The sequence below is a fragment of the Rana temporaria genome, chromosome 4, assembly GCF_905171775.1.
Source record: "Rana temporaria chromosome 4, aRanTem1.1, whole genome shotgun sequence".
In the NCBI taxonomy this organism is placed as follows: Eukaryota; Metazoa; Chordata; class Amphibia; order Anura; family Ranidae; genus Rana; species Rana temporaria.
The window spans coordinates 312062264-312085666 of record NC_053492.1 but is presented as its reverse complement, the minus strand read 5'-3'; the positions used below and the strand labels follow the sequence as shown (position 1 = coordinate 312085666).

The following is a 23403-nucleotide window of genomic DNA, read 5'->3' as shown; positions in this document are numbered from 1 at the left end:
TGCTAATTAGCTTACAATGTTTAGCATATTGGTGTTACTTTAGCAGCATTTTAAAGCATTGTGCTTTTAAAAGGCAACAGGATACTGCATTCACATCTTGTTTTATTTCAAGAGCATCCATGAACATTAAAAATACAAAGCACTCTGTTGTGCAATGACTAGATCTTGCAAGGCCTACTTAAGGGATAGACACTTAAGACACTGGCGGGGTCTTCTGATCCTGACCTGATGGCCCTCCTGGCCTCAGGGATGTGCTAGCAATTTTCTTTCCGGTCTCAGGGCCTGCTGGCCCGAGGCTCCGCTACTGAGAGTAGGCCCAGGAGTTTCTGGGTCCTACTGGTCCAGGGGTGGTCCTATGCTGTCTTGCCTGCGGGAAGAAGCCGAACCATTGGGGATTCATTTGGAGGACGCATCCCGGTCAATCTACCACACAGTGCTGCCGGCTGGCTGAAAGATCCTGGTACTGTGTACTGTAGCTGTGTCTTTGGAACTTTTGCAAAGTGTGTGTGTGGGTACACGGTCCTGTGGCAGAGGACTGTGCAACGACTCAACAGCACTCATCAAGTCTGTGGCAGAGACTTTTGAACGAGCTTCGCACCCGCTGCTAGGTCAGTGAGAGAGGCCTATCCGGTGGTTTTTGAATCCAGTGTGGAAACGGTTTGTCCTCTGGATCCAAGAACATACCCGTGATCCGCAAAGCAAGGTACCTGAATCTCCCCTAACCCTCCATCCCTCACACGATCAGTCCATCCGATGAGAACGGTCCAAAGGACCGTTCTCATCGGTTAACCGATGAAGCTGACTGATGGTCTGTCGTGCATACACACCATCAGTTAAAAAAAACGATTGTGTCAGAACGCGGTGACGTAAAACACAACGACGTGCTGAAAAATGCTTCCAAGCATGCGTCGACTTGATTCTGAGCATGCGCGGATTTTTAACCGGTGCTTTTGCATACTATCGATCGGTTTTGACCTATCGGTTAGGTTAGGCGTTCATCGGTTCAATTTTAAAGCAAGTTCTCATTTTTTTGACCGAAGGTTAAATAACCTATGGGGCCTACACACGATCGGTTTGGACTAATAAAAACGGTCCTTCAGACCGTTGTCCTCTGGCGATCCTATCGTGTGGCCTAAGTGTTGGTGCAGACATTTGTGAATAACTCTTCAAGAAGGTCCTTTAAGACAAATGTCTCGGCAGGCAGGCCCAAATTCAAACCAGCGCCCCCTTCGGGGGTATTGCTACACATATTTTGCAGTCTTGCTACTTTCTAATAGAAATAAATTCTATTTCGAGAACAAATCGTTATCAATTCAACCCTGTTTAGAAAATATAACTGGAATATATCTTGTGTGTCTTGTTGTGGTGTTGTTGTTGGTTTTTTGGTAATTTAGAGAGCTGGCTGATTAGGTGCCCTTGTGGGTGTGAGATTCATACTACTGCACTGCTTTGATTTTCTAGAGATCAGACATGTTGCTCTGCAGGGAACGAAATATTTGACCTTTGTAAGGGAAGATGCATTTATTTTCATTCAGAACACCATGGGTGGGCTGCTGCTTCATGAAAATGATGGAACCCAAAGACTGATAAATTCACTGTCCAGTGTTTAAGTACAAAATGTTTTAGTTGTACTACATACACACGATAATTGTATGGTCAAATTGGCACTTAGTACAAATGTCATTAGAAAGGTACCGCTGCTGCCTGGCCTCTTTCTGAAAATTCTAGTTGCTTGGCTTTCTTGCCTTTAACTCTAATTTAAAAAAAATAATATATTCAAGTATGTAATCTTAACCCAAGAAAGTACCGTTTGTTCTCCATAGTCCCGCTACTTGTAGGAATGTACCCACTGTCTTGCTCGCTGCCAAGATGGGACTATGAGATTTGTAGTGCGCATACAGCAGTGCACATGATCGTAACTAACATGGACTGCTCATTTTAAGCAAATGCAAGTGAGGCGTAAAAGGAGAGGTTGGGGAGCTCAGGCGACATTACAAGGATGCATAGAAACACAGGGAATGATTCTATGAAAAATAGATTACAGGGCCATTAAAGGAGTTGTAAAGGAAAACATTTTTTTGTCTAAAATTAATGTCTGCAAGGTAGACAGACAGAATAGTGTAATGATTCTGTTAAAAAAACGATTAAATACCTATTAGGTCTCGTACACACGACGGGACCGGTCCGATGAAAACGGTCCGCCGGACCGTTTTCATCGGACATGTCCGCTGGGATCATTTGGTCTGATGGCTGTACACACCATCAGACCAAATTCCCCGCGGACAGGATATGCGGTGACGTGGCGGCGACGTACGCGACCCCGGAAGTTCAATGCTTCCACACATGCGTCGAATCACTTTGACGCATGCGAGGGATTTCGGCCGAGGGGACATGTCCGATGAGTCGTACTGACCATCGGACATGTCCGACGGACATGGTTCCAGCGGACATGTTTCTTAGCATGCTAAGAAACATTTGTCCGCTGGAAACCTGTCCGCTAGGCCAGGAATCCGGTCCGGTCGGCCCTACACACGACCGAACATGTCCGCGGAAACTGGTCCGCGGACCGGTTTCAGCAGACATGTTCGGTCGTGTGTACAAGGCCTTAAATTCCTTCATCTATATCACCTCCGGCATTCTAGTTCTGTTCTCTCATTCACTTTCTGGTTTGCATCGTTCGTTCATGTAAGAACTACATTTCCCAGTATGCATTGCAACACGCCCAGTAATTCACACCTCCTTGAAGTCTCTAACACGTAGAGAGCGTCCTGCCGCACAGATGTAGTTCCCAGGAGGGGGTGAGCACGTCACTGACCACCGCAGTAAAGCCTCCCATCACTGTGGTGAGTAACAATCAGACAAGCAGGAAGTGAACAGAACAGAGAAGAAATAGAGCAACTTCTGAGCAAAAACGAACAATGAGGAAGTGAAAAGAGGAATGTCTGCAGGTAAAGGATGCTTATTAAGAAAAAAAAAAAAAAACCTTTACAACCACTTTAAGTCGTGGATGTGTATAGATTGGTTTTGGAAAATGGGGATATTGTTTAGTGTCCCTTTAATACTTCAATCCTAGAGCCAGAACAATCATGGTGAATAAAGGTTCAGGAAAGTATCAGTATTCTTGTCTCTTTAATTATTCTTGTTCAGCTACAAAGAAAGTGTTGAAGACTAAGCCAGCTAGGGAACTAATACTCAAAAATAGGTCAGCAGTGACTGTCTATTATTTTCTTATGACAGGTGTATTTTAAAGCAACCTTCCAGATGAAAGGTCTGCTTTCCTGCCAGCCCCTGCTTTTTGAACAAAATTGGTTACAAAAAACGTTAAAAATAAATTTTTTGGTATCCAACAAGTGATACCACCACTACTCATGAATGCCTACAAGTGACAATTTTAGAAGCCATCGGAGAGGCACAATGGCATCACCAATGTCTCCCAAAATTGTTAGAAGCAGGGGTCAAGGCGAGAGTGTGTGTGTGTGTGTGTGTATACATAGGTGTATATATGAGCGTATATATATTTTATCCCCTGCAGATTTTGTAAATGAAGGGTCTATAATTTTTTTTATCATAGGTGTATTTTAAATGATAGAGAGAAAAAACACATGATACAAAAGTTATAAATTTAATTGCCGTTTATACATATACACTGTGTTTGTATGTGTGTGTGTGCGTATATACTTTGGATATAAAAAAAAGTCTACACACCCCTGTTATGCAAAAAAATTAGACAAATATACATATATACAATAATGTGGTTGCATAAGTGTGCACACCCTCTCATAACTGGGGATGTAGCAGCCGCCGCAGTTATACGGCGACAGGTAGGGTCGGCTGCGCGAAATCACGTACCTATACGTCATTTCGCATTCCAGCCATTAGGGGCGCGTGCGTGCCGCCGGAGGCGCGCGTGCCCCTGGTGCCGACGCGATCTCCGCATTTTTACAGTAATCAATGCATTTATATAGCACTGATCGCTATAAAAATGCCAATGGTCTCAAAAATGTGTAAAAAGTGTCAAGTGTCCGCCAAAAGGTCGCAGTATCGATAAAAATCGCTGATCGCCGCCATTACTAGTAAAAAAAAAAAAATATTAATAAAAATGCCATAAAACTATCCCCTATTTTGTAAACGCTATAATTTTTGCCCAAACCAATCAATAAACGCTTATTGCGTTTTTTTTTTTTTTTTTTTTTTTTTTACGAAAAGTATGTAGAAGAATACTTATCGGCCTAAACTGAGGAACAAAAATATTTTTTTTTATTTTTTTTTGGGGGATATTTATTATAGCAAAAAGTAAACAATATTATTTTTTTTTTCAAAATTGTCACTCTATTTTTGTTTATAGTGCATAAAATAAAAACTGCAGAGGTGATCAAATACCACCAAAAGAAAGCTCTATTTGTGGGGAAAAAAGGACGCCAATTTTGTTTGGGAGCCACGTCTCACGACCATGCAATTGTCAGTTAAAGCGACGCAGTGCCGAAACGCAAAAAGTGGCCCGGTCATTGACCAGCAAAATAGTCCGGGGCTGAAGTGGTTAAGCAATCACATTCAAACTCATGTTAAATAGGTTTCCATCATTTAAAGTGCCTCTGATTAACCCCAAATAAAGTTCAGCTGTTCTAGTAGGTCTTTCCTGAAATTTTTTTTAGTCGCATCCTACAGCAAAAGCCATGGTCCGCAGAAAGCATCAGAGAGATCTCATGCCGCATACACACCATCACTTTATGTGATGAAAAAAAAAGACATTTTCTGTGAAGTAAAAAACAACGTTTTTGAAACTTCAATTTTCAAAGACGAAGTTGCCTACACACCATCGTTTTTTCACAATGCTCTAGCAAAGCGAGGTTACGTTCACCACGTTTTTCCATTGAAGCTCGCTTCATAACTAGCTTCTGGGCATGTGCGGGTGTAAAAACGTCGTTTTAAACGTCGTTTTTTGCTACAGACGGTCAATTTCTGTGAAGTAAAAAACGACGTTTTGAAAAACGACACATAAAATTGAAGCATGCTTCAATTTTTTTTTGTCGTTTTTCACAAGACATAAAACGACGTTTTCCCCCACACACGGTCATTTAAAGTGACGTTTTTAAAAACGTCGTTTTTTTTCATCACATAAAGTGATGGTGTGTACGCGGCATCATTGTTACCAAGGCATTAGATATACCATGAAACACAGTTTTGCAAAATACCTCTGAAGACTCCCAAAAGCATGTGGGAAATGTGTTATGGTCTGATGAAACCAAGGGATAATTTTTTGGCCATAATTCCAAAATATATGTTTGGTGCAAAAACAACACTGCACATCACCAAAAGGACACCATACCCACAATGAAGCATGGTGGTGGCAGCATCATGTCTTGGGGCTGTTTTTCTTCAGCTCGAAAAGGGCCTTAGTCAAGGTAAAGGAAATTATGAACAGTTCCAAATACCAGTCAATATCAGGCTTCTGCTAGAAAGCTGAACATGAAGAGGAACTTAATCTTTCAGCATAACAACGACCCAAAGCATACATCCAAATCAACAAAGGAATGGCTTCACCAAAAGAAGATTAAAGTTTTGTAATGGCCCAGCCAGAGCCCAAACCTGAATCCGATTTTCAAAATCTCTGGGGGTGATCTGAAGAGAGCTATGCACAGGAGATGCCCTCGCAATCTGACAGATTTGTACTGTTTTTGCAAAGAAGAGTGGGCTAATATTGCTAAGTCAAGATGTGCCATGTTGATAGACTGAATGCTGTAGTAAAATAAAAAGGTGCTTCAACAAAGTTTTATTTTAAAGTGTTTGCATACCCTTAAAAGGGAGGTTCACCCTAATGTACAACATAAGCTATAACACCCAGGCTCAGGCCGTTTTTGCACAAATCGTTTTAAAAAAAAATTAAAAACGATTCCATACCTTTGTTCTGACTATGTCAGCTGCCACTTCCTGGTTGGGATCCCGCGGGATTGGGCGTGTCCCTTCGTCGCCGCATTGTTTCCTGAGATTACTCTGCAGTGTCTCGTGACACTGCAGAGGATGAGAATCTTTTGGCTGCAGCATGGCAACGGGGCGGATCATTAAGACGCCGGCCGTTGCGATGGCAACTGAGCAGTGTTGACGGCGCGGCTCGTCGTCAACACTGCACATGCGCGGGATAGAGCGGTGAATGCTGGGACAGCATTCACCGCATCCCGGAAGAAAGTCCTGTGGGGCTTCAGACTGCCAGCACATAAGATGGAAACGTCCATCTCTAATTTATATAAAATATATATTTATGGCAATTCGTTATGCAGGCTCATACAACAGCAGGACGGGTGAGTAGACGATTGCATGTAGTAAAAGCGGGTGAAAGGCTTTTTAAAAAAAAAACGTAATTCGGGGGAACCACCGCTTTAAGCCGCGTACACGCGATCGGTCCATCCGATGAGAACGGTCTGATGGACCGTTTTCATCGGTTAACTGATGAAGCTGACTGATGGTCCGTCGCGCCTACACACCATCGGTTAAAAAACCGATCGTGTCAGAACGCAGTGACGTAAAACACAACGACGTGCTGAAAAAAATGAAGTTCAATGCTTCCAAGCATGCGTCGACTTGATTCTGAGCACGCGTGGATTTTTAACCGATGGTTGTGCCTACTAACGATCGTTTTTTCCCATCGGTTAGGAATCCATCGGTTAAATTTAAAGCAAGTTGGTTTTTTTTTAACCAATGGTTAAATAACCTATGGGGCCCACACACGATCGGTTTTGACCGATGAAAACGGTCCATCAGATCATTGTCCTCTGTTTAACCTATCGTGTGTATGAGGCCTTACAGACCACTTTGACCTACAGGTAAGCCTAGATTAAGGCGTACCTGTAGGTGCAAGAAATATCTCCTTAACCTACACGGTTAATGGCATTGCAGGGGTTACATAAACATCATCCTTATAGATAGCCTAAACTCAAAAAGAAAAGAGGGGAACTAGAGGACGATATTCGTCCATTTTGGAGAAATCGGCATCGGATGATTTTTATCCAAATTAGGCCGATATTTAACCTGCCCGCTATTTAACCTGCCCGCTAGTGGTGCAACGGATCACTGTTGATCCGTGATCCGAATGTGTCACCCCTTTCGGATCGGCCGCGGATTGCAATCCGCGGCCATTGCATTAGGAAAGGCCGCAGCTTCAGCCTAGCTCCGGAGCCGCGGCCATCTTGGTACACCCGGCGGCGGCCCTCCTCTCTGTTTACACCCACAGAGGAGGAGTCCGTGCTCGAGGGACACACACACCGCTGTCTGAGGTCTGTAAGGGGGACTGGGAGTTATACTGATGAGGGGTCTGCACTTAGGGGGGCTTGTGTCTGTACTGAGGGGGGCTTGTGTCTGTACTGAGGGGCGTGTCTGTACTAAGGGGGGTGTCTGTACTGAAGGGGGGTGAACTGAGGTGGGGGTGTCTGCACTGAGGGGGGGTGTACTACTGGGGGGTCTGTAACTGAGGGGGCTCTGTACTGAGGTGGGGGTGTCTGCACTGAGGGGGTGTCTGTACTGAGGGAGGGGGGTCTATACTGAGGGAGGGGGTCTGTACTAAGAGGGGACTATAGTTGGTGGGGGGTTGACACCATTTTTTTTTTGCTCCAGTGCCACCTGCCAATGCCAACTAGTGCCATCCAGTGCCACCTGCCAATGCCAACCAGTGCCATCTGCCAGTACTAACTATTGCCATCCAGTGCTACCTGCCAGTGCCAATTAGTGCCACCTGCCAATCAGTGCCAACCAGTTCCACTTGCCAGTGTCACCTGTTAGTGTCACCTGCCAGTGCCATCTGCCAATCAGTGCCACCTGCCAATGCTAACTAGTGCCATCCAGTGCCACCTGCCAATGCCATCCAGTGCCACCTGCCAGTGCCAATAAGTGCCACCTACCAATCGGTGCCTGCCAGTGCCATCTGTCAATCAGTGCCACCTGCTAGTGCCATCTTCCAGTGCCATCCAGTGCAACCTGGCAGTGCCAATCAGTGCCATTTGCCAGTGTCAACTGTAAGTGCCACCTGCCAAAATATCGGCTGCAAAAATCGGCATCATATATCGGCCATCGGCTGCCTTGATTTCTAAATATCGGCATCGGCCGCCTTGATTTCTAAATCGATTTCTAAATCGGCCAGAGAAAAACCCATATCTGTCGACCTCTAAGGAACACTCTGTTTTCACTACTGTAATTTATTAAATATAAGCTCATACTCAAAACACTCATGCCTCGTACACACGGCCGGATTTTCCCCCCAAAAAAGTCAAACAGGCTTTTTTTCTAGGTAAGTCCGGCCGTGTGTAGCCTTCATCTGACTTTTTTTTTCGGAAGTCCGACGGACCTTAGATAGAGAACCTGTTCTCTTTCTTTTCGATGGACTCACGGCTGACTTTTGTGTACAAGGCATCGCAGGTAAAATGTAGGCATCAACATCATTGACCACATAGAAATAGTATAATATCACTGTGAAGCCCAATAATGAGAAAGGATCTCACTCTGCTCCAACAAACAGTTATCAGCCCATAAAGCAAGCGTGATAATGTCGGAAACAGATACTGCCCTTACATGTTACGTCCAGTCAGGGACTTCTTCAGTGTCTTACATGATATGATTGTTTTCCCAATGTTCCAATGTTGAACAAATAAAAACTGAATCCGACATTATGGGCAATAATCATGTCATGTCTGTCTAGGTAGTTTTAACCCCAATACTGACATGGGCTAGCTGATAAGTGGCCACTTCTTCTCATTTTAAGGCAGCTAATTTGAGTATTTTGTATATTATCCAAATAGAGCTTTCTTTTGGTGGTATTTGATCACCTCTGCGGTTTTTATTTTTTGCGCTATAAACAAAAATAGAGCGACAATTTTGAAAAAAATTCAATATTTTTTACTTTTTGCTATAATAAATATCCCCCAAAAACATATATAAAAATGTTTAGGCCGATACGTATTTTTCTACCTATTTTTGGTAAAAAAAATCGCAATAGGCGTTTATCGACTGGTTTGCGCAAAATTTATAGCGTTTACAAAATAGGGGATAGTTTTATTGCATTTTTATTATTTTTTTTTTTTTTACTACTAATGGCTGTAGGACTGACGTCATCGATCGAGTCTCCCTTATATAAGGGATCACTCGATCGCTACGCCGCCACAGTGAAGCACGGGGAAGCCGTGTTTACATACGGCTCTCCCCGTTCTTCAGCTCCGGGGAGCGATCGCGACGGAGCGGCTATAAACGAATAGCCGCGCCGTCGTCCCGGATCGCTCCCCGAGGGGATCCGACCGCCGCATGTAGCGGGGGGGGGGGGGTCCCGATCGGACCCACGTCTAGGCAGGCACGTACAAGTACGTTGATGTGCCTGTCCGTGCCATTCTGCCGACGTATATCTACATGAGGCGGTCGGGAAGTGGTTAAGAACCAAAGGTTTATATGGCCCGTGGGGAAAATGAGCTGGTGTAACTAGTTGTCATCTCACTGGGGACATGTGGAGCATATAATTACATGTTCAAGTGTGCTAAGCATTTCATAGAAAACGCTCAGAAATCTCTTCTGTACCTTTTTAATTGCGAGTGAAAAATTGCAGTTGTATTCCACACATTAAGGATGGCCATTTACTTTTGCACTTTGTGACCCAGAATTAGCCAACAGCAGGCTAAAGCCACTGTGGGCTGATGCCACAGAACCCAGTCCAGGCTCTGGAAGGATCCCAACAATGTTATGATCCACTCAGATGCCTGACTGACAGCTGGCTCAGCCTCTTAAGCCCCATACACGTGGGCAGAATGTCGGGAAACATTTGCCGGTACAAAAAATTCCGGCCGTACATTCTGAAATGTACAAGAAAGTTAAATATTTTGCCTCCTTGTCTTGCATCCAATTGCACATACAGTACATGTACAATTCTGAAACGAAAACTGTGAGAAGCATACTGTTTGGAGCAGGGATCCTCAAACTACGGCCCTCCAGCTGTTGTAGAACTACACATCCTATGACGCATTGTAACACACTGACATTCACAAACATGACTAGGCATGATGGTAATTGTAGTTCCTAAACAACTGGAGGGCCGTAGTTTGAAGACCCATGGTTTGGAGGGTGACCTTTCCCAACTGCAACATTTAATGACACATAAGTGGTAGAAGCTGAATAGATCTGCAGTCTGAATGGATATCACATTCTATTGCCCAGGGCAGGTATTCTGGGATAAGGCTCAATTAAACCCCAAAGCAAACTATATTATATTGCAGCTTACCAAATCTTAGATGTCGTGGTTGTGTAAAGCCGTGTACACACGATCGGTTTTCTAATGAAAACAGACCGTTTTCATCGGACAAACCGATCGTGTGTGGGCCCCATCGGTTTGTTTTCCATCGGTGAAAAAAAATAAAACGTGTTTTAAAATTTTCCTATGGATAAAAAAACGATAGAAAAAAATGATTGTCTGTGTGGAAGTCCATGGGTCAAAGATTCACGCATGCTCAGAATCAAGTCGACGCATGCTCGGAAGCATTGAACTTAATTTTTCTCAGCACGTCGTAGTGTTTTACGTCATCGCAGATTTTTGACCGATGGTGTGTAGGCAAGACTGATTAAAGTCAGCTTCATCGGATATCCGACGGAAAAATCCATCGGATTAGATTCCATCAGATATCCGATCGTGTGTACAGGGCTTTAGTTTTCTTTTTTAGACTTTCTTTCCTTTATTGTGATCTGGTTATATTTCAACAGAACTAGCTATGTAGCAGTTAGAGGGTTGAGACAAACCATTTACCACTGACATGTGTGCTCACAATTGTCAGTTTTTATTTATGTAAAACCTTTATTCCAAAAGGAAAAACACAGTTGGCAACAAGGGTAACTTGCAATAAACACGTATATATTTGCTGCTTTAAATATATATGCTAGCAAAAAGCTATACAATGGCAGATTTTTTTCAATATGTTCTGTTTTTTTTGTTTTTTGTTTTTTTAGAATTGGTGATGTTATTGGATTGGTGGTCAGCCACTGATTGCACTCTGTATACTGACATGGAAAACTACTCCAAATATGGCAAAGAAAATGCAATAGTAGTTCTTAATCACAACTTTGAAATTGACTTTGTATGTGGCTGGAATTTTTGTGAAAGATTCGGTGTTCTAGGGGTGAGTATCTACTAATTAAGTCCTTCTAAATGTACCTGCACAGTGTGAACTTCAACATCTCGGTGTATATATTTTCAGTTTTCATCCCAATTTTTGTTCCCTTAAATATACAGTACGACCCATATTCTTGGTGGCAGCTTCTTTCGAAGAACACAATTAGAAGCAAAAGAAATCTACTTAGGATGTGCCCATGAACTTGTTGAAAACATTATTATGAGTAAGGGCTCATTTACACTTGCTTTGCCTTCAACAAGCATTCGGACACGCTTTGTTAAAGCACTCTGAACTCAAGTCAAAGCACCTGTCACTATATAAAATGGTTATCTAAGGCCGCGTACACACGATCGGTCAAAACCGATGAAAACCGACTGAAGGACCGTTTTTATCGGTCCAAACTGATCGTGTGTGGGCCCCATCGGTCAGGTAACCTTCGGTCAAAAAAATGAGAACTTGCTTTAAAATTTAACCGATGGACGCCTAACCGGTAGGTCAAAACCGATCGTTAGTATGCAAAACCATCGGTTAAAATCCTGCGCATGCTCAGAATCAAGTCGACGCATGCTTGGAAGCATTGAACTTCGTTTTTATCAGCACGTCGTTGTGTTTTATGTCACCGCGCTCTGACACGATGGGTTATTTAACCTATGGTGTGTAGGCACATCAGACCATCAGTCAGCTTCTTCGGTTAACCGATGACAACGGTCCTTCGGACCGTTCTCATCGGATGGACTGATTGTGTGTACGCGGCCTTACAGTCTGTTTACACCTTGCTTTGCTTTGCATCGGTTTCGCTTAAAAAAATTATACCCCATGTAGCTTCAGTGGTGCTTCAAAGCATCTTCAAAGCCTCCATAGAAGTCCACGGCAAAGCTCGCTTGAAGCCCCATCAAAGCCTCACTAAAGCACCAAGCAAAAGCAAGGTGTAAACAGGACTGTAAGCTAACCATTTTATTTAGTGACAGGAGCTTTCACTGGCTTTCAGAGAGCTTTACCAAAGCCTGTCCGAAGTTTTGTTTTTGAAGCAAGTGTAAACTAGCCCTAAAAACTAAACTTATGAGAGAGGCCAGATTCACACCTATGCGAATTGAGTGTGGCTTAAACCGCATCCAATTCGCAGAACATTTCTAAATACATTAATTTCAATGAGGCTGGTTCACATATGTGGAAAAACGTGTGCGTTTTCTAGGCATTGCGGTGCGGCTCAGGTGCGAATTCAGGCCCATTATCTTCTATGGGCACGCATCTGATTCGCAGATGTGTTCTCTTCAGGATTTCTCTCATTCTCTTCCCCCCTCCCCTCTCCCAGGTCTCCAAATTCGCAGCTAAAATGGAGATGATCTGCTGAACAGCTCTCTTATCTTTTTGCAGAGATAACAGAGCTGGAATTCGCACAGCACAAGTGTGAATCCGGCCTAAAAGGCTCTACTTCAAAATTGTCACTCTCCCACAGCATGCCAACTCTGTCATCAACTCTGTCCTGATGGCTTTAATATTTTTTGTGGGTCTGTGTAAATTTAAAAGGCTCATGAAACGCTTTTAGACTGTTCATGAAATAAATGTTTCCACATTTATCATTTCCACACATAACATTTTAATATCTAAAATTGTACCCAATATTGAAATGGAGTGGTGTGGGATAGAGTATATTGTGTGTGCATTTATTTTATCAAGTTTCAAGTTATGATGTTCTTTGTATCTCCTTCTGCTAAGTGGATGCTTAGTTGCATTATCATTTGAGCCTCTGATGTTCAAGTCGTTGGTGAGTGTAAATATGTTAGGCACACTGCGATGCATGCAGCAAGTGCTTGGTTTGCCTTTGTGCATGCACCTTCACCTCTAACATTCACACTTTGCATATGAGAATTAAACTCTGAATAATCAGCTCTGTAATCTAAACGATTGCATGTGTTCATGCAGAGACATTTTAGAGGGGTATCCAATGTAGGTGCAAAAAACAATGCAGGGTGGCCATTTTGAATGTTGCTTTGACTCCATTAAAATGTCAATATGTATATTTTTCTTGAGAATGGGGTTCTTGGAGTCGAAAGGTATTTTACATAATACTGGTCTTAGGAAGTAAAGTTTCTCGCTGCCATTGTCTTTGAAGTTCTTTTACTGGACAGTCATCACAATAAGGTAGGTGATACTACAGGGACCCTGTACATGGCATGAACACATATTTATCAAACATTTGAGTCTTGTCAAGCCATTGGGCTATTTTCAAAAAAAAAAAAATGCATTTTTAACAAGAGATTTTTGCCTACAACTCCCAGCACTCCCAGGTATGAAGGGACACGTGACATTTCCTTGCACCTTTCAAAACATATTGTTCTGTACCTGAGCAGGCTGTAGCCATACCCAAGTGTTGTAATACAAGGGGGAAGAGGAGTGTGCATAGCCTGTGTTTGAGGAGATTCTGAAGCCTCTGGCACCTGAAAGGGTTAGAAGGGAAATAATTGGATTCTTAAAGGGGAGGTTCACCCTAAAAATGACTTTCTAGTATTACAATGGCCCCCCACATTACAATACAATTATGCCTATTATGTTTTTTTTTATGCTGTACATACCTTGGTACAGCTAATTCACCCGTGGCTTCCGGGTTGCGAGTCCCGCGGGAGTGGGCGTTCCTAACTTGCTGGTGATTGACGTGATGACCAAAAACGAGCTCCCCCCATCGCGTAAGCTGTGTCACAATTGGCGAAAGGAGCCGAACGGCAAATCGGCGCTATACTGCGCCTGCGTACCGCTGTTCAGGTCCTTTCGGCAATCGTGACGCAGCTTACGCGACGGGGGGAGCTCGTTTTTGGTCATCACGTCAATCACCAGCAAGTTAGGAACGCCCACTCCCGCGGGACTCGCAACCCGGAAGCCACGGGTGAATTAGCTGTACCAAGGTATGTACAGCATACAAAAAAACATAATAGGCATAATTGTATTGTAATGTGGGGGGCCATTGTAATACTAGAAAGTCGTTTTTAGGGTGAACCTCCCCTTTAAGCCCCATACACACAATCGGATTTTCCGACAGGAATTGTGTGATAGCAGGCTGTTGTCGCAAAATCTGACCGTTTGTATGCTCCATCGGACAATTGTTGATGGATTTTCCGCCAACAAATGTTCGATGGCATGTGTGTACAGAAGTCCATCGGACAAAACTGCAAAGTACAAACACGCATGCTCAGAGGCAATGCTAATCATAACACATTTGCACAAAGTTGCCCAAAGGGTGGCACTAAAGAGCTGAAAAAACACGTTGTTTTGTGTTTGTTGGCCGACAATTCTTTGCCGTTTGTATGCAAGACAAGTTCATGGCCAACGCCCTTCGGACAAAAGTCCTACGCTTTGCCCGCAGAAAATCGGATTATGTGTACCAGGCTTTACAGTAGCTTACTTACTAAACAATCAACCTCTGAGTTTGACTAATTAAAGAGGTTTATGCTCCTCCAGAAAAAAATATAAGGATTAAGATATGTATAATTCCACGCTTGGGTATGAATGTGGCTGCTACCTCCCCTAGGGACTCCACTTGTGAAGTATTAATATAATGTATACCTGTAAAGGGGTGAAATGGCGCTGCCAAAAGAACTCAAAGGTGTAGTGACCACTTGTGGTCAAATCAAAAACCTGATGTGTGCTGCAGTGCATAAACCTTCGTATATGTGCAAGCTCTTATCAAAAAAAGTGCAAATACTTATATGTACCAAACATCAGCAAATTCTTAAATAAACATACATATAAGGTGCTGGCAAAATTAGATGGCGATATTTAAATGTGTAAATGGCAGCATGAAATTGTGTGTGTGTATATATATATATTTATATAATTACTGTCCTTTTAAATATCTTTCCAAAGTGACTAATATAAATGATGTCCTTATAAGTGACTTTTCAAAGTGACTTGTGCCGAATTCCAAGGATTTTTTCAATTTTTATTTTTTTTGTTGCTCACTTTATATGGCAAACATTTCTGGCACCTATAGAACCCTTTCATGTCTGAGATCAATTTTACAGTTTTTGAGCTTGTGAACTAGATGGTTCCTAGTTCACAATGACATTGACCCACCAAAAACTGTAACATTTTTCTCAGACGTGAAAGGGTTCTATAGGTGCCAGGAATGTTTACTGTGTAGAGTAAGCAAAAAAAAAGCAACCAAGGGAAAAAAAAGTATTTTAGCTCTAGAGTCACAAACAAAGAGTATTAAATAGGAGAATAAATTACGTGTAACAGCACACACGTCACATATTTCATTGAATGCCCGTGCTGTTTACAGTATGTAGGCAGAACCACCAGGCCTTTATGTGTGAGGATCAGGGAACATATAAATAATATACGGAAAGGTTTCCCTAAACACAACCTCTCTAGACATTTTAAAGAGGTACACCAGATAGACCCCACAGGACTTATATTTTATGGGATAGATCAGATCAAAGGTCATTGGAGAGGTGACAATAAAAGGATAAAGGTGTCACAAAATGAGACAAGGTGGATTATATAGGTTGGGGTCCTTATATCCTGGAGGCCTTAATATAGATATTGACCTCAACTGTTTCATATGCATTTTTATTGCCGGGATGTGATCATGTTTAGGGGCCTTGATTAAGGGTATTCACGGCTTGTTTTCTTCTGTGCATACACAAGCCTCACTGTGGCTTGTGAATGGTCCTGTAGTCTTTTGGGACCTGTGATGAATCCCTGAAGACTGGGGGGGGGGGCAAACTTCTTGTCTCCGATTGCCACAGCACATCTGACCGGAAGTGGGAGCGGGTACCTGTCAAAACCGCGTTTTGAGACAAAATGTTACATGAACATTTTGTAGATGGAAAGATTTAAAAGCACCTGTCTCTGAACCCCATGACCTTCTGAGTTCTGATGCTGTAGGAAATTATCTTAAAGTAATACTGAAGTCTTGTGTTTTTTCTTTAAAAATGACAAACATGTTATACTCACCAGCCCTGTGCAGTAGTTTTATGGATCCTCCTCTTCTCGGGTCCCTTGCCGACACTCCTGGCCCCTCCCTCCTGTCGAGTGCCCCACAGAAACCAGCTTGCTAGGGGGGGCACCGGAGCCGAGTCGCAGCTGTGTGTGTCCATTCAGACACCGAGCCGTGGTTTGGCCCAACCCCTCCCTGTCCTCATTGGCTAACTGACTTTTATTGATGGCAGCAGGAGCCAATGGCTGTGTCAGGAGGGAGAGTGCCGAGGCACTTGTGCACATCGCTGGATAGAGATGGGGCTCAGGTAAGTATTTTGGGTGCTGGGGGGGGGGGGGCTGCTTTTACACTGACTGAAGTTTTTTTTTATCTTAATGCATAGAATGCATTAGGATATAAAAAAACCTTCTGACTTTACAACCACTTTGAATGTGTTCAGTACTGTCGTTTTTATTGTGACATTTTCGCCATAAACTTGGGTATGAATGAATGAAATGAATGAAAAACTTATATAGCGCGGCACATGCGAACTGAATCGCCTCTGGGCGCTGGTTGTTAGTGTCTCATGCCATCAGAAAAGCAGGGTTTTGATCTGCCTTCTGAAAGACAGGTGGTTTTGCTCCAACCGAATGCTGGTTGGTAAAGCATTCCAAAGCCTGGGGCCCTGGAAAGCAAACCTTCTTTCTCCTTTGGACTTGTATTTGGTTTTTGGAACCTTGACCAGATTTTGGTCGGTGGATCGCAGAATGCGGTTGCAATTGTGAGGTTTGATCTTGTCGCATAGATATCTTGGAGCCTTCCCATGGATGCACTTATGTGTCAGGCAGAGTGCTTTGAATGCAATTCTGTCTTTCACTGGCAACCAGTGAAGGGATCTCAGTGAAGGTGAGATTGATTCCCAAGATTTTTTCCCAGTCACCAGTCTAGCGGCCGTATTCTGTACGACTTGTAGACGAGCGATTTGGTATGTATTTATTTGGAAATTGGTGCATTAATGCTTGGAAAGTAATTTCCGTCCTGAATGATTTAACATTTAACATCTTCCATGGGTTAATGCCAAGCAAACATTTTACAAAAGTTAATTTAGCGGCATCAAACTAATGTCTTCTCTAATGTTATAATATTGAAATAGTTCCATGAGGTTTTTGTCTAATGCATTTCTTTGAGTCTTTACAGCACATTTTGCTTTTGTAGCATTTAGTCTTTAACCACTTCAGCCCCGGAAGATTTTACCCCCTTCCTGACCAGAGCACTTTTTACAATTTGGCACTGCGTCGCTTTAACTGACAATTGCGCTGTCGTGCAATGTGGTACCCAAACAAAATGTGCGTCCTTTTTTCACACAAATAGAGATTTATTTTGGTGGTATTTGATCACCTCTGCGGTTTTAATTTTTTGCGCTATAAACAAAAGAACAGCGCCGTTGTAAGTCTGAATCCGCGCCGTCGTATCTTTAAGCGGTATGCTCAAATTGAGATACGCTTAAATGTTGCTAAGATACGACCGGCGTAAGTCTCCTACGCCGTTGTATCTTAGTTGCATATTTACGCTGGCCGCTAGGGGCGTGTGTGTCGATTTATGCCCAGAATATGTAAATGACGTAGATACGCCTATTCACGAACGTACGCTCGCCCGTCGCATTTAAGATACGCCGTTTACGTAAGGCGTTTTCAGGCGTAAAGATAAACCACCAAAAAGATGGCGCAGCCAATGTTAAGTATGGACGTCGGACAGCCGTCGAATTTCACATCGTTTACGTCGTTTGCGTAAGCCGATTCATAATGGGGCTGGACGTAGGTTACGTTCACGTCGGAAGCAAGGAGTATTTGCAACGTGATACTGAGCATGCGCCGTACGATCGGCGCTTCATTTACATGTATGGTAATGAATCGTAAATTCATTTCCATACAACACGCCCCCTACCTGCCTATTTTGAATTAGGCGGGGTTACGCCAGGCCATTTGCGCTACGCCGACGTTTACACACACACAGATCCCAGTTCTCACTGTGTCACAAGTGATCGTGGGTACCCAGCAGTCATCGCGCCCGCCAGCCACTCATATCGGCTCTGTGGGCGAGCAGCAGGCACGTGCGCATGGCTCCGGCGGCGCACGCACTCCTAGTGGCCACAGGGCGAAGCGACGTAATATAACGTTGTTTCGCAGTAAAACTGCGGTGGCTGGTCGGCAAGTGGTTAATCTTGTATGTAAACCCTAACAATGAATTTCATTTTTTTGTTCTCTTTTAGTCTGTTAAATCCAAAGCATTTTGTTACAGTATATCTGTTTGAGAAGTACATGAAATACCAATTCATCCTTCTAGAAATTTAGTACAGTTCAGCTCGGTGCACTAGAGCCCACCCCTTCTTCCCTGTACCAGAGACACAACAGGAAGTGAGAGGAGATTTCCTATTTTAGACAGTTGTCATCCACAAAATGGTGTCCCCATTGGGAGATTTCGCTGTACCTTTTTGTTCTGGGGACAGCTGTAAAATCTCAGATTTCCCTGACTTTCTGTTTCGGTCTAATCAATGGGGACAGACAGCATTACAAACTTGACAGTGGGTCAAATCCTTCCACTTGCAACCCAAAACTTGTAAAAAAAAGAAGCTACACGTTAATAAAATGAATACCTAGCCATGGTATTTTGTTTAATTCATAATACAAATGTAAACGCTGAATTATTTGTGAAGGTTCACATTTATCCAGGGTATGGTATATGTTGTAATATTTTGTCACATTCAGTTGCACTGGTTATGAACTGTTGAAGATAGTTCGTAGCTAATCCAAGCCACTTTTGGTTTTAATGAGTGTCAGGAAAATACCCCAGCATTTATATCCACACACATAGCAGATGCACCTTAACCCCTTCATGCCTAAGGGTAAAACTAATCTAAATGCCTGAGCCCAATTTTAAAACTTTGACATGTTAGTAAAAGCGTAAATATCATCACAACTACTTTGTGTATCCAGGTGAATTATACCTTGTTTTGTTTTTTTCAGGACAAATTGGGTTTTCTTTATGTGGTAAATAGTAATGGATATCTCCTGATTTATTTATTTATTTCTTTTTATTATCAAAGAAAAACTTGACTACAAAAAAAATATATATATTTTTTAAATGTAGCTGTATATTTCTTGCTACTACCATAACCTTTCACCAAAGAACAGCCACAATTTAAATTCTCCTGCTCCTGACAATCGCAGGGATACCACATATGTGTATGTTATTGTTGTTTGTATCCGTACAACACAAAACAATAGTGCCCATTTTCATTTTTTTTTGTAATCCTGACACTGGTACTAAAAAAATTCAATAAATACTGACCCTGACCTTGGCCCAAACACTAACCTGGCACTGATCTAGGTATATATATTTTTTTTTTTACACACACTTTTTTTCTGCACGGAGAGAGAGAAAGAAAGAGAGAGAGAGAGATGCAATGCATCTCTCTCCAACATACAGAGGAGGGAGAACAGCGGGCTTCACAGTAACTGAGGCTATCACAGCGATCAGGTGACCCGGAATACTACCAGTGGCATATCATCAATGCGGGCAGTGCACTCAAGCCCCAAGGGGGAGGTTGGGGCCCACTGTGTTTTCACACATTGCAGAATAAATGTAGGAAAATGCTGTTCCACTGCCCCTTCTGTGTCACTGCTGCAGATGCGGTGCTAAATGAACAGTAAATCCAAGAAGGGAGTGTTTATAAACCCGTCACCAGCTTCAATGTGTATGGTAAAGCATACCACACCACGTGGAAATCCAATCTGCTTACCAGACAGCTGTAACAAGTAGGCATGTAATAGACAGACCAAGACCACAGCTCTGCTCTCCAGCCATGAATAGTGGGTGTGGAGTATCCAAACATGGAATACAACTAACATCCGGCACTCTCATACAGCCAAGAAATCTTGAACACCAACATGAGGTATTGAAACATCCAACCAGAAGGTCAGTGGCCCCCAATGAAAAGATAAGGCAGAAAATAGTGAAGCCCGTATGGTACTCCTCTGCTGCCAGTTCCAGCAATGTCTCATCTACAGAAGTACCCCTTGAAATTTTCCACATTTTGTCACGCTACAACCAAAAATGTATTTTATTGGGATTTTTGTGATAGACAAAACACAAAGTGGCACATAATTGTGAAGTGGAAGAAAATGATAAATGGTTTTAAATTTTTTTTCCACAAACATCTGAAAAGTGTGCCGTGCATTTGTATTCAGCCCCCTTTTCTCCGATGGCCATAAATAATTTTAAATCTAGTGGGACCAATTGCCTTCAGAAGTCACCTAATTAGTAAATAGGGTCCACCTGTGTGTAATTTAATCTCAGTATAAATACAGATTTTGCCTCAGGAGTTTGTTAGATAATCTTAGTAAATAAGCAGCATCATGAAGGCCAAGTAACACACCAGACAGGTTAGGGATAAAGTAAAAAAGTTTAAAGCAGGGTTAGATTATAAAAAATGATCCCAAGCTTTGAGCACTGTTCAGTCCAACAACCTAATATGGAAATCAGAGAAGCAGCCAAGAGCCACATGGTAACTCTGGAGGAGCTGCAGAGATCCACAGCTCAGGTGGGAGAATCTGTCCACAGGACAACTATTAGTCATGCACTCCACAAATTTGGCCTTTATGGAAGAGTGGCAAGAAGAAAGTCATTGTTTAACCACTTAAGGACCCATTCATGCCGATATTCGTCGACAGAATGGCACGGCTGGGCACATCCACGTACATATACGTGGCTCTTTAAGCCCAGCCGTGGGGTTGCGGGCGTGTGCACGCGACCCGGTCCGAAGCTCCGTGACAGTGGCCGCGGGACTCGCGGACCCAATCGCCGCTGAAGTCCCGCGATCGGTCCCTGGAGCTGAAGAACGGGGGGAGCTGTATGTAAACACAGCTTCCCCGTTCTTCACTGTGGCGCTGACATCGATCATGTGATCCCTTTTATAGGGATACACAATCGATGACGTCACACCTACAGCCACACCCCCCTACAGTTAGAAACACAAATGAGGTCATACATAACCCCATCAGCGCCCCCTTGTGCTTAACTCCCAAACTGCAACTGTCATTTTCACGGTAAACAATGCATTTTAAATGCATTTTTTGCTGTGAAAATGACAATGGTCCCAAAAATGTGTCAAAATTGTCCGAAGTGTCCGCCATAATGTCGCAGTCACGAAAAAAATCGCTGATCGCCGCCATTAGTAGTAAAAAAAAATAATGAATAAAAATGCAATAAAACTATCCCCTTTTTTGTAAACGCTTTATAAACCAATCGATAAACGCTTATTGCGATATTTTTTTACCAAAAATAGGTAGAAGAATATGTATCGGCCTAAACTGAGGAAAAAAAATAATGTTTTATATATTTTTGGGGGATATTTATTATAGAAAAAAGTAAAAAATATTGCATTTTTTTTCAAAATTGTCGCTCTATTTTTGTTTATAGCGCAAAAAATAAAAACCGCAGAGGTGATCAAATACCACCAAAAGAAAGCTCTATTTGTGGGAAAAAAAGGACGCCAATTTTGTTTGGGAGCCACGTCGCACAACCGCGCAATTGTCCGTTAAATCGACGCAGTGCCGAATCGCAAAAACTGTCCGGGTCTTTTAGCTGCCTAAAGGTCTGGGTCTTAAGTGGTTAAAGAAAGCCATAAGAAGTCCCGTTTGCAGTTTGCAAGAAGCCATGTGGGGGACACAGAAAACATGTGGAAGATGGTGCTCTGGTCAGATGAGACCAAAATTTAACTTTTTTGCCTAAAATCAAAACACTATGTGTGGCGGAAAACACAACATCAAACTGAACACACCATCCCCACCATGAAACATGGTGGTGGCAGCATCATGTTGTGGGGATGTTGTTCTGCAACAGGGACAGGGAAGCTGGTCAGAGTTGATGGGAAGATGGATGGAGCCAAATACAGGGCAATCTTACAAGAAAACCTGTTGGTGTCTGCAAAAGACTTGAGACTGGGGCAGAGGTTCACCTTCCATCAGGACAAGGACCCTAAACATACAGCCAGAGCTGCGATGGAAAGGTTTAGAGTAAAGCATATTCATATGTTAGAATGGCCCAGTCAAAGTCCAGACCTAAATCCAATTGAGAATATGTGGCAAGACTTGATAATTGCTGATTACAGATGCTCACCAGTTGGAGGTCCTGATTCCCCTATATAGATCGTTAGCGAGACCTCATTTAAGCTGGCCATAGATGGGTCAATTTTTTCCGTTCAACCAGTGGGTTGAACAGAAAAAAAACGGAGCCGGACTTCCCCTATCCACAAATTTAGGCTGGATTCACACCTATGCATTTTGAGTGCTTTTTGCATTTTGCAGATTTGCACTACAGTCCATTTAACATGGTTTCCTATGGAACACGTTCTGTAGTGCAAATCTGCAAAATGCAAAAAGCACTACACCTGAACAAGTTTCCACCACAAGACTTCAGAGTAATATGGTGATCTGCTTTTTAGAAGAGGCCATGAATGGCCCACCTGCCGTGGATCTCAAAGGCTAACACCCCACCCGACTGCAATAACCACCCTCTCATACTCCCCTCCCTACGAGCCTTCCGAGAGGCCTGTACTAAACATAAGTTGTCGGATCGATGCTGCCCATTGACCCCCCTACGACTGAACCCCGACTTTCCACCGGGTATGAACCCTACCTTCCTATCTGACGACTGGCCACACGAGACGGTATCGGCTGGCCAGTTTTATGCTTCGGGCAGATTGATGCTCCAGGCGGATCTGGCGGCCAAGACTAACAAATACGTCTTCCCTTGCTGGACTTACCTCCAAATTCGACATTTTCTGGACAGGACGGCCCCGAGCTCCCAGTGGTCTAGGCCCTGCTCCCCCTTTGAGAGCCTATGCTCCAATAGGGGACCGCAGAGACACCTTATATCCACTATATATGGCCTACTGTTCCACACACACTCCTCTAAAACTCATTGGGCCAACCAGCAGTGGGAAAGTGACCTGACACTTGACCTGACGGAAGGGGAATGGGAAGCCATCTACAGGCGGGCCCATAAGGGGTCGGTTAACGTCCAGACGCAGGAAAACGCATACAAGCTCCTCTCCAGGTGGTACAAGACCCCGCTCAAGCTCCACAGGATCGACCCCACACTATCGAAGGTATGTTGGAGGTGCCACCTGGAGACGGGCTCCTTTCTCCACATTTGGTGGACGTGCCCCTCTCTCCAACCCTACTGGACGGAGGTCCACAAGCTCATTGATCAGGTGACGACAGAAAGTCTGGAATTCACACCCGCTCAATTCCTCCTGCACCACGCCCAAACTCTCCCTAGGGTATATAACCGGTCCTT

The 23403-nt window shown here is 43.3% G+C and overlaps 1 protein-coding gene across 3 annotated transcripts in view; it reads left to right on the top strand.

Moving 5' to 3' along the window:
- Window positions 1-23403, top strand: part of AGPAT4 (1-acylglycerol-3-phosphate O-acyltransferase 4) — a 142905-nt gene that overhangs the window by 60051 nt on the left and 59451 nt on the right. For all 3 annotated transcript variants that reach the window (XM_040350612.1, XM_040350613.1, XM_040350614.1), the window contains one exon: window positions 10966-11135. In XM_040350612.1, coding sequence (XP_040206546.1) covers window positions 10966-11135 — 170 coding nt within the window. The remainder of the gene's footprint in view (window positions 1-10965; window positions 11136-23403) is intronic.